General features: G+C 51.7%; 1 protein-coding gene across 1 annotated transcript; it reads left to right on the top strand.

Moving 5' to 3' along the window:
* Positions 1-345: 345 nt before the first annotated feature.
* Positions 346-10,478, top strand: pcf11 (PCF11 cleavage and polyadenylation factor subunit). Its single transcript, XM_028030934.1, has 17 exons — positions 346-722; positions 2,879-3,004; positions 3,128-3,316; positions 3,926-4,150; positions 4,292-5,271; positions 5,416-5,590; positions 5,673-6,021; positions 6,102-6,236; positions 6,384-7,624; positions 7,788-7,854; positions 7,929-8,054; positions 8,137-8,266; positions 8,389-8,572; positions 8,651-8,806; positions 8,958-9,050; positions 9,696-9,731; positions 9,807-10,478. Exons 1-17 carry the CDS (start codon positions 480-482, stop codon positions 10,026-10,028), a joined length of 4,677 nt encoding a protein of 1,558 aa, XP_027886735.1. The 5' UTR covers positions 346-479; the 3' UTR covers positions 10,029-10,478.
* Positions 10,479-11,720: the final 1,242 nt, after the last annotated feature.

The raw sequence follows: 11,720 nt of genomic DNA, 5'->3' as shown, positions 1-11,720 counted from the left end.
TTTTAGTTATTTATGTAATCTTTTAAAATTTATTAGAGCTTGTTTTTTGTAATTTTAATGACTGTATTACTATACTTACTGTTATGCTCATATTGAACATGTTTAATGAGGCCTCTACCCGTCAGGCTCTACGCGCTGGTCGCATGCTCTTACGTCGGCCAATCATCTCAGGCGGCCGTTTCTTACACAGCTGTCAAGCTCCTTCACTTCGATTGGCTCCTTTGTGTGTTTGTTATTCTTTTGGACCAATCGAAATCCAAAGCTCGGGAAGCACTGCTTGTTCCCAGCCAATGAGGCACCCTGACGTCACTGTAACTACAAGTGAATTTCATGTGACGTATGAGGCCTGTAGCTCAAGTCGCCATTTTCTTGCCATCGAAAACCAACCGAGGAGACCAACTGACGGCGGCGGAAAAATACCGTCGAGTTGGGCCGTAGTTCTTCATGGTTGTCGGCCCAACCGTTATCTCGATGAATTAATGGACTGTCTGCTGCTACGTGGTAGTGTTATTGGTCCAGCTACTGTAGCTTGGTTCGGGTGTCGGAGCTGGAAGATGGAGGACCAGGCGGCCCGGGAAGACGCCTGCAGGGAGTACCAGTCCTCGCTGGAGGACCTGACGTTCAACAGCAAGCCGCACATCAACATGCTCACCATCCTGGCCGAAGAGAACATCCAGTTCGCCAAGGATATCGTGGCTATTATTGAAGCTCAAATCAGCAAGGTTTTTATGATCATAGCATACTTTATTATCAGTTTGTGTATGTGGGTCAAACATGGCGGTGTTGTGGTTAGCGGCGCTCTGTGGAGGCCCAGCAGAACCTCACGCTTCTTTGTACGGAAGCAGCTCAGTCAGGCTGTCTGAATAAACCTCTGGTCGTCCGGCTAGCTGGATGTGGTCCTGGCTTCAACAGAAAGCCGCTTTCCCCCCCTTTTTTTTAAACATTTTACGGTTACAGAAACTTCTTAAACAAAAACAGACGTTAGTAGGAAGTGGTTCTAACCGGTTCCAGGTCCATTCTAACTTCAAAGTTCGGTTTCAACCATCTACTTTCTAAGTTTTTGAAACAGGAAGTGATTAATTTCCATGTGGCAACACCAAGAAACTAAAAGAGGTCAGAGGTCACAGGAAGTGATCATTAAAGCCTTCATCAAAGACTGACTGTTTCCTGTCAGAAATCTCAGCGTTAACCAGAGAGCCTAGAGACATGAGTGAAAAAGGTCAAATAAACTTTATTATCATTATACACTATGGTTATTTATGAACACAGCTGGGTAAAGTAACAATATGTCAACTTATTTTTATTAAAGTAAACAGTATTATCTAGGACATTACTAAAGCGTAAAAATGTTTTTGGTAAACAGATTATTTTATTCCAGATTAACAGATTAAGTAACGGATTAAAACTGCTTTAATATTTAAAATGATGTAATCAGACGGACAAATATATAATATAAGATAAGATTTATTTGTCATTGTCATCAACAGATTACAACGAGATAGTACATATATATATAGTCTGTCTGGTGGATTCTGAGTAAAACATGTTTGTTTTTGTATACTTTAATATTAGTATTCAAGTAAAAGTTACTGAAGTAAATGTTAGTAGTTGCTACAGTGAGCAGCTGCTCTCTGGTGTAGCTAAGCTGCTAACGAGGCTCAGATAGAAGCCTGACAGACAAGGCAGGTTATTGACGACCTTAATTATTAATAAACCAACAATGAACAAAACTGTCGGATCCTAAAATCTGAAACCAATTTAAAGTAATCGGGTCAGACTCAGATGAGGTTCTGGTCCGGATCGGTTTAACGGATCAGAAGCTGATGATCTGCTTTAACCAGGCTCAGGTTGGATGTCTTCAGTGTCTGGTTGCCTAGCAACGAGCTCTGCTGCTCAGTCCTCGGGTCCAACATGGCGGTTCTGTTCTGGTTAAAGTAACATTACAAAATAGATGGGTCCAGATCTGAGTAAAAACTGAAATCATTGTGTTTGCTGATTGGCCCCAGGGCCTCGCTGGTTTGAACCCCTCTACTGGGACCAGTTTGGTTCTGAGGTTGTTTACTGGTTTTCTGTTTGCTGTATACTCTTATAAATATTGTAAAATATGCTCCAGAATGTGGATGATGTAAATATTCCCGAGCAGGCCTTGGTTCTGAGTGTCAGTGATAGTGACAGGTTAGAACCCTGGCGGTGGTTCTGATTGAGCCGGACCACATCCTGCCCCCCCCCCCCCCCCCCCCCCCCCTCCCCTCAGTGTTTGATTCGTCTGCATGAATGAATGAATTCACTCGTTCATCTGGATTTTCTCTATTTTCCTGGAATGTGACTGCTGGTTAAACATGATGATAATAAAATCTGTGAAATGTGCTTTTTGTCATTTTTTCTTTGTGGGTTTGACTCTGGTCTGTGTGGCTCTGAGCGCTGCAGAGCTTAAATGTGGGTTCATAACTGAAAGTTGAACGTTTAAAACCCGAACGGGTAAAAACAAACCAAGCAGAGCGCACCATCGCCTGGGTAACGTACAAAGAGGGCCGGTGCCAGCAGGGGCCCTCTTTGGAGGTAAACGCTGTCCCCGGACTGACACCCCGGATCGCCATGACGACGGATTACCACCTCAACATTTGCAATCAGAACCAACTGAAGATCCTGGTCTTGAACCTTTTTCGACTTTTTGTTCCTGAAAGAAGAACCAAACCGTGGACGCTGTTTGTTTTTTTTTGTTTGTTTTGTTTTTTTATCCAGATTTTTTAAAGTGGATTTTATTTGGGAACTTTGTGTTTTTTTGTTTTTGTTTAGTTTTTTTTATTATTATTAATTTGTTCTGAAATGTGTAACCCCTGCTGTTGTCTAAACTTGTTGAGTTCTCTTATCGCTCCAGGCGCCGACCGCTGAGAAGCTCCCAGTTTTGTACTTAGTGGACTCCATAGTGAAGAACGTTGGAGGAGAGTACCTTGCAGTGTTTGCTAAAAACCTAATCGCTTCATTTATTTGTGTCTTTGAAAAGGTAAAGTCCCGCTAGCTGCCGTGTCTTTAAGCTCCGCCCACATGGCGTCCTGCTGTTGCTTGTTGGTTGTGGGCTGAGGCGGGCTGTGGCCAAAGCATCCAGCGCTCTGTGCTCTGTGTGTAGGTGGAGGAGAACACCAGGAAGAGCCTGTTCAAGCTGCGCTCCACCTGGGACGACGTCTTCCCGCTCAAGAAGCTCTATGCCCTGGACGTCCGGGTCAACTCCCTGGACCCGGCCTGGCCCATCAAGCCGCTGCCGCACAACTTCAACTCCACCTCCAGCATCCATGTCAATCCCAGGTTCCTCAAGCAGGTGGGTATGATGCTGGGGCAACGTAGGCTTCCACTGCAGGAACCAGCAGACCTCTGCTCTGATCTCTGCTGGTTCTGGACCAAGAACATTAAATAAATCCTGACTGTCTTAAAATACACAATCCTACCCAGGGTTCCCATCCAGGTTCTGCTGTAAATATGTCAAAGTCAGACCTAATGTAACTTTGCAACAAGTTATAGGAGCTTATTTTGAGTCAATAACTACTGGCAGATTTTTTCACATGCAAGATATTTTCCCATGTTATAAGTGAAGAAATCTGCCAGAATTTTATAAGACTAAAAAGATTAATATTTTGTTGAAAAGTTACTTTTATATTAGAGATATTTGCAGTAGGCATGGGTATTTATTATAGCGTTCATTGTGAAAATAATTCTGATTTCACTGGATCAGAACCAATCTGACCAGTTTCTCAGTGGGAAACGATTAAGAACAAAGCAGTTTGGATCAGAAAATGTTTTGTCTTCCTCCCCTGATGATGGAGTTTAGATCTGATGGTTCTTCTTGGCCTGAAATGTTTTATTCCAGCTTCAATTTGATCCGTTAACCTCCTAGTTTAATAACATCTGATCTTCCTCTTTCTGCTTGCAGCCTGAGGAGAAGGCCCAAACGCAGCCGGTCCCGGCCAAGCCGGCGCCGGTGGCCCCAGCCCCCCCGCCCCTTCCCCTGGCGGTCCCCCAGACAGCCCCGGCCGGGCTGACCCAGGAGCAGCTGATCCGGCAGCAGCTGCTGGCCAAACAAAAGCAGCTGCTGGAGCTGCAGCAGAAGAAGATCGAGCTGGAGCTGGAGCAGACGAAGGCCCAGCTGGCAGGACAGGTTCGCTTATGGTTCTGAACCTCAGAGTTCTGGGTTTGGTTCTGAATCTCAGGCTGGACCAGAGTCTGGATCCAGTTCTGGTTCTGATGTCTGTAAGCCAAGTTTGGTGTGTAAAAGCTAACTGAGTGTTTGTGTCTGCAGGGTGGCCTGGTGCTGCCACCACCTATCGGGTCGGTTCCGACTGAGTCAAGCCCATCTCAGAGACCGGGTCAGCAAGTTCCTCCCCCCATCCGACCCTGGATTCCCCTACAGCCTCCTGCCGACCCCAAGCTGTCCACAAGAGACCCCCGTCTGAACCGCAGCGGACCTCCTGCCGCACCCCAGCCGGCTGCCAAGCGGCAGAGCCCCCACCCACCCGGGGGGTCTGTGGCCCCCGCAGAGAAGAGGGCACCAGAGAAACCCCCCCGGCAGGACAAAGGCCGGCCCCCCAGGAAGGACCCGCCAGAGGAGAAGCTGAAGTCCAAGTCTCCGTCTCCGCTGGCTAGAGGCCCGCAGAGCAGGAGCGCAGAGGCAGAGACGCCCAAACCCGCCGAGGCCCCTAGGAAGGACCCCCGGCTGAAGAAGCGTCTGCCAGAGAAGCCGGCCGAGGCCAAGGATGACGAGCTGAAGGAGAAGAAGCGCTGCGTGGACAAGAAGGAGCGGGACGATGCGACGCGGAGAGCCGAGCCACCCAGGTCCAACAAGGCCAAACCTCTGAACGGCCTGGCGCCTAAACACGACCACCTGGAGCCTGCCGACAAGCCTGACCCAAAGGCCGGCGCAGCCACCGTCCGCAGGAAGCGCACACACTCACGGTCCCGCTCACGGTCCCCCACCACCTCCCCCAAGAGGAAGGACCGCCGCTCGCCCAAGAGCCATGCCCACTGCGGCTCCCTGTCGCCGTCCCACAAGGCCGGGAAACCTCGGCGGGTCCGTGGTGACGACACCACCCACGGCAAGCTGGGCCGAGATGACCGGCCCGGCGCCAAGAAGGTCCAGTCGGACAGCAGGAGGCCCAAAAGGCTGCAGGAGGAGCGCCGCTCTGAATCCAGGGACTCCCACTCCCCACGAGGTCATGACGCGGTCAAGGAGGCCAAGGAGTCACTCCATCGCTGGAGGAGTGGCTGGGAGGAGAATAAACAGTGAGTCTGGCTTAGAAAGCTGACACGTTTACTTCCTCTGGCTTTATTTCCTGGATTCTTCTGGCATCAGTTAGTTCTGAAACATGCACCCTTCACTGGGAAGGAGAAGGAGTGAGTAAATATGTAAACTGTCTGGTTTCACAGCACGAAGCAGCCTGAGGAATCCCACACCAAGTCTGCACCCCCCCGACACAAACCCCATGGCACCCCGACCCGGCCTGGCACCCCCAGGAACCAAAAGATCCGCCTCAGCGTGGACGCCAACCTGCAGATTCCCGAAGTCCTCAACTCCGCCTCCAAGAAGGACCTGCTGAGGAGGGTGCGTTCAGGAACACGTGGGCCTCCCAGCTTACTGCCTCTATCTGTTGTTGTTATAGTAACAGTGGTGTTTGTGTCTGCAGGCCAGCAAGCGTCTGGAGAGCGGAGAGATTTCCCAGGAGGACTTCCTGAACATGGCACATCAGATCAAACACTTCTTCCAGTACCAGGAGGAGAAGCAGCAGCAGCGCTCGGAGAGCTGGGACGAGTCCGGAGACTTCTCCATGAAGAAGCCATCCATTCCCCGCCCCCATGACACAATGGACGCAGCTGAGCTGTCCTACTATGAGCACAAGTCCAAGCTGAGAAAGACTCAGGTGAACCACAGAGTCACAGGCGACGAAGGCCACGAGACTCTAGATGACGTTGGGGAGCCGAGACCTGGAGAGAAACTGGGAGGACGGAGCGGTGGACACCCGTACGGACGGCCAGGTGAGCTGGGGAACACCTGGGAAAACCCGGACATGTTGCTCTCCTATCGGACAGTAGCTGATGCTTCTGCTAACCTGCAGGTGAACGGAGGAGCAAAGAGCGAGAGGAGGTGCGGACCCCACCGGCCCCCATGGTGGAGGAGTACAACCACGGGAAGGAGTTCCCTAAGCTGAAGGGGCTCCGGTTCCGCAGGAGGGACCGCCCTGGAGATTCCAGTAAGTCCAGGCCAGAGGTCAAGGTTAGGGACCAGATCAGTCTGGGTTTCAGTGGTTTGTGTGTAGAGCAGCACCTCTGAGTGAGGTGGTGTGGCGTGTTGTGTTCAGGGTGTGCAGAAATCCTCAGCATCCTGTTCTGTCCTGCAGGTGAGCGGGAGTGGACGTCACCACTGACGGAGCGCCAGCTCTACGATGACGAGCATAAGAGCGGCTACGACACCCCGCGGAGATACGGCCCCGCTGACACCCGCCGACAGGATGGGCCCTCACCCGTCACTGGGGGCCGCAGGAACTCCCCAGGGCCCGCCGGTCTGGAGGCTCCGCCCCCTCGATTTGAGCGGGCACGCCTGTCGCCTGTGCATCAGAAAGACTCGGCGGACATGAGTCCAGTCCCTCGCTTTGAAAGTCCCAACAGCGAGCACTCTGACGAGGGGCCCCTGGATGCTCCCATTCCTCACCTCACCAGCCTGAAGGCTCCACACCACGGAGGGCCTTCGTCTGGTGTCCGACACAGCGACTCCCCAGGACACACGCCGCCCCATGAAGGAGGACATGCCTCCTCGCGCTACAGTGGCCCCGGGCACATGGGCCATTCCAGACTGCACCGGCCCGGCTGGTATGAAGGCAGTGGCCCCGGCCGCTTTGAGGAGCCGCAGTTTGAGGGCCCCCACCACCCGGGCCCCGGCAGATTCGAGGGCCCGGCGCACCCTAACATGGCAGAGAGGACTGAGGGCTCCGGGCCCTGTGAGGGGTCCCGCATGGCCATGAGAGGAGGAGGAGATGGGCCTTTTGATGGGGCCCCCCAAGTCCCCAGCAGGTTTGGAGGCCCTGTAGGCCAGCAGCAGCCGGTCAGGTTTGAGGGACAGATGGGGGGGGCCGGTCACTTGGAGGGCCCCATGCAGTGTTTCGATGGGCCGGGGCCCTTCAACAACATGGGTCCTGGCCCAATGGGCTTCCAGCAGCAGCGGCCCATCCACTTTGAGGGCCCAACTAACCAAATGGGTCCAATGAGATTTGACGGCCCCAGTCGCTTCGAGGGCCCCAGGTTTGATCTGCCTGGGGGCCCCCAGGCAGGACCTCATCAACCTGGGCCCCCACGCTTTGACTATGCTCCTGGCCAGCAGGGTCCGCCCAGGTTCCCCCCACAGCACAACATCCAGCTGCCCATGCAGCCCATGGCCCCGCCCCTCTACGACGGCCCCATGGGCCCCCAGCAGAGCTTCGGCATGGCCCCCCAGCGGTTTCCAGAACCCATGAACCCTCAGTTCACCCCCGGCCCCAACATGGTGCCGGCAGCAAACTTCACCATGCAGCCAGTCCCGTTCAGCCAGCCAGGCCCCGGGCCCTTCTACAATCCTGCGGCTCCCGCCATCAGCATGCAGCAGCCGGTGAGTCTCGTCTGCTTCCTGTTCCCCTCTTCTTCCTGTTCCCCTCTGCTTCCTGTTCCCCTCTGCTTCCGGATTCCCTCTACTTCCTGGTCCTGTCAGTATTCTTTACTCTCTGTCTGCTGGGCTCATCCTGCTGGTTCTGACCTGGTTCTCCTCCCTCCAGGTCTCCATGATGGGGAACCTGAACCAGCCCTTCCTGCCTCAGAACCCAGTGCCTTTCGGACAGCAGGGTACGTATTTAAAGCTCGGAGCTCTGTGTGAGAACAGGAAGTGATGTCAGGTTTAACAGATGTTGTGTCTGCAGCTGCGCAGGCGGCTCCTGCAGAGAACCACTTCGGTCAGCTGGACGTCAACGACCTTCTGTCCAAACTCATCTTCAACGGCATCATCAAGCCGCCGTCGCAGGCAGAGTCCTCGCAGACCGCCAGCGGTCAGTAACCCAATCACACGTTGCCGCTGCCACTGCCCCACTCCAATCCTTCACACAGTCTATGGTTTATGTTTCCTTTCAGAGGCGTCGTCCACGGCAACCGCCCCGACAATTGCCGGGGCTGTGGAGGAGGAGGAAGAGGAGGAGCCAGAGGTGGAGGAGGACGAAGATCTGCCTGACCTCACCGCCTTCAGCATCGACAGCATGAAGCAGTGAGTCACAGATGTTACACTAATCCATACTTGGGGTTCCTACAGTTCCTGAACGCAGCACAAATGAACCAGGATCTGGTTCAGTTTGCTCCTATATTCTGACCTCTGACCCTGTCCTGCAGGCGCTATGAGAGCGTGGTGACCAAGCTGTACTCAGGGAACCAGTGCTGCCTCTGCAGCATGCGCTTTACGGCGGCGCAGACCGACCTGTATGCCGACCACCTGGACTGGCACTTCAGGCAGAACCATGCCGGCAAGGTCGCTAGCAAGAAGGTCACACACCGCCGCTGGTACTACAGCCTGACGGTGAGCGTGCACACACACACACACACACACACACAAAGCCAACAGCACAGTTCTGACCTGGCTGTCCGCCTCCTGCAGGACTGGATCGAATTTGAGGAGATCGCCGACCTGGAGGAGCGCGCAAAGAGCCAGTTCTTTGAGAAGGAGAATGAGGAGGAGGTCCAGAAGAACCAGGCGGCTGCCAAGGAGAAGGAGTTCCAGAGCGTCCGCGCCACCAAGGACCAAGTGGGAGAGGTGAGCCTCTCGGGCCGGGCACCCAGGGCAGCGCTGAGATATCATCCTTCTCCTTCTGCTGGGTTTGGGTCAGGGCTGCGGCTGGGTTCTGGTCCAGAACCAGGAGGTCTCTGTTGTGGAACCAATTCTGATTATCCGTTCTTCTCTGCAGTCGTGTGAAATCTGCCAGGAGCCATTTGAGACGTACTGGGTGGAGGAAGAGGAGGACTGGTTTCTGAAGAACGCTGTCAGAGTGGACGACAAGGTCAGGCCCTGCCCACTTTATAGGGCCCTTTAACATGCTCCGCCCACTTTATAAGGCCCTAAACATGCTCCGCCCACTTTATAAGGCCCTTTAACATGCTCCGCCCACCTTGCATATGAACCGCGGCCTTAGTTGGAAGTCATAAACTTTCAGGGTTTCGTTCTAATATTTTGGTGTTGATATTAAAATCTTATTTTATTATTATTTTAATACATAGAATCTTGATAATTTAATATTTGAATTTTAGTATTAATGTTCTATCAAAATGGGTTTCCATCCTGGACTCCTGGTTCTATAGCCCGGTTCTGTTCAGATATCAGATGAAGCTGGTGGTTCTGGTCCGGTCCAGGTTTTACTGGGCCAGTTCAGTTATCGCCCTGATCTAGGTTTTAGCCCGTTTACTCTTGATCCGGTTGATTTCTCTTGAAAATGGTTGATGACTCTTGATTTCATATCTAAGCTGCGGAAAAGAATTGGAACCAGTTTGGTTCTGGTTTTCTGACCCAGAATGTCTCCATCTTTAATAAATAACATCAATTTTAATTGATGGTTTTGTTCCAGTTTTACTGCCGGTTCTGCTCTGGTAAATGTTGTGTGATTTGGGTCAGAACCGTGTGAACTGTGTGTTGTGTTTTGTCTCAACAGAACTTCCACCCGGCCTGCTTCGAGGACTATAAGAACGTGAGTCCAGTCCGTCTGAGTCTAGCCCTTGCTCTTCCTCGTCCTCTTCATCATGCTCTTTCCCTCTCCCTTCAGACGTCGTCCTACCTGGACGCAACGCCGTCCCCCAGTCGGCTGCTGGCCGAACACCCGCTGGGCGCCTTCGTCAAGACCGAGGAAGAGGAGGGCGAGACTTCCTGTCAGGTCACTTCCTGTCAGATCAAACTGGAAGTAGAGGATGACGTCACCGTTTCTGGTCAGGAGGAACCGGGCTCTGAGGCGCCGGCGGACTCCGCCCGGTCCGAGGACACGGCTTGACGTGGTGCCCCTCCTCTTCGTCCCACAGGGCCGAAGATTTTTACCTCTTGAATACATTTTGGTATTTGGATAGTCGCGGCCGTTTCTGGGCCGCAGTTCTGTTTGCCGCGGTTCTGTTTGCCGCGGTTCTGATCGGTTCTATTCGCCACGGCTGTAAATGATTTAATTTATACATTAAAGTATTTTTTGGTAACTCTGGTCTGCAGCTGCTGTCTGTTGCCTAGTTACAGTTTCTGATTGTTGATTGGCTGCTCTGTTGATGAATCATCACAGGTGTTGAAGGTAAGCATCATCTGATTGGACGACGTCTCATTTGAGAATCTTTTAATTTTGGTTTTTCTTCAATAAACGAGTCTGAAACGTTTTTCTGTGTGAATTCTGGTTCTGATCCAACTTGGTTCTGCTGTCATTTAGGTTCAGTCATTAAAATAAAGCTTCAGTGGACTCAAACCTCCTGATTTCTTGTTTTCATTCTCACCCATCATTTAACCCAGCCACCCGTATCAAAGGGCCTGGTACCCCAAGAAGGCTGGGGAATTTGAACTGTTGTTTGGTGCGTAACCACAAACGGTCAGAACCCGTCCCCTCACTCAGGCGGAGGGAGGCTACCCTCTCGTTTACCCAAGTGAATCCCACCGTACAGGCACCAAGATTGAGGAGAGGGAATCCCACTCCTACCCAGGTCTGTCACCATGGGCAACTCCAAAGTGGAAGAGTATCCAACCTCCCTCAAGGAGACTGGTTCTAGAACCAGAGCCATCCATTGAGGTGAGGCCGACTATTTCTAGATGGAACCTCACACGCCAGCTCAGGCTCCTTCCCCACCAGAGAGGTGACTTTCCACATCCCAAAAGCCAGCTTTTGCAACTGAGGATCAGATCTTCGATGTCCCTACCCTCAGCTACCACCCATCTCACACTGCACCTGACCCCTTTGCCCCCTCCCACAGGTGGTGAGCCCACGGGAGGGGGTTCATCCACGTATCCTCTTTGGGCTCCATGGGTTAAAGCCCAGCCATCAGGCTCTCGCTTACATGCCCCACCTCCAGACTTGACTCCACAGCCCTGGTGTTTCTGTTGATCTTACTTGTCATAAGGGGTCTTTGGACTGCACTTTGGTTCCTCACCCAGAACCTGTCTGCCTTGGGTGACCCTACCAGGAACCCCTGGCAGAATAGCTCCTGTCACTGGGACCCTCAAACCCCTCCACTGGGTGGATCAGTTGGCAGAGTGAGTTCAAATCATGGAAGCCCATTTCTGCCATGAAATAAAACATCAACGTCCAACAGAAAGTCATAACTATGAGTTCTAACAGTTATAATAATGAGATTCTGGACAATTTCTCCTCAGAGAAGCAGATTGACCTTTAACTTCATAATTACAACTTACATAATTTCATAATTACAACTTACATAATTTCATAATTACAACTTCATGTTGGGCTTTTAAATGACCTTCCAAACCAAATAAACTTAATTACCAAAGGAAAACTGATGCTGCTTTATGTGCAACAAGTTTTCCTTTAATATTAAACATAAAATATGACTAAAGTAGAACAATTGATTTCATATCAAATTTGGGGAAAAGAATCAGAACCAGTTTGGTTCTGGTGTTCTGACCCAGAATGTCTCCATCTTTAGAAAATAACCTAAATTTTAATTGATGGTTTTGTTCCAGTTTTACTGCATTTAAC

This window comes from Xiphophorus couchianus, chromosome 11 (genome assembly GCF_001444195.1).
Source record: "Xiphophorus couchianus chromosome 11, X_couchianus-1.0, whole genome shotgun sequence".
NCBI classification, from domain to species: domain Eukaryota; kingdom Metazoa; phylum Chordata; class Actinopteri; order Cyprinodontiformes; family Poeciliidae; genus Xiphophorus; species Xiphophorus couchianus.
Note: the sequence above shows the minus strand (reverse complement) of the source record. Positions and strands in the feature narration are given on the sequence as shown.

What these genes read in the sequence shown, in the direction of transcription:
- pcf11 (XM_028030934.1), top strand. Translation starts at nt 480, where the DNA reads ATGGACTGTCTGCTGCTACGTGGTAGTGTTATTGGTCCAGCTACTGTA. An exon ending in AGGCCCAGCTGGCAGGACAG is followed by an intron (nt 4,151 to 4,291) that starts GTTCGCTTATGG and finishes TTGTGTCTGCAG; the next exon opens with GGTGGCCTGGTGCTGCCACC. An exon ending in CCAAGGACCAAGTGGGAGAG is followed by an intron (nt 8,807 to 8,957) that starts GTGAGCCTCTCG and finishes TCTTCTCTGCAG; the next exon opens with TCGTGTGAAATCTGCCAGGA.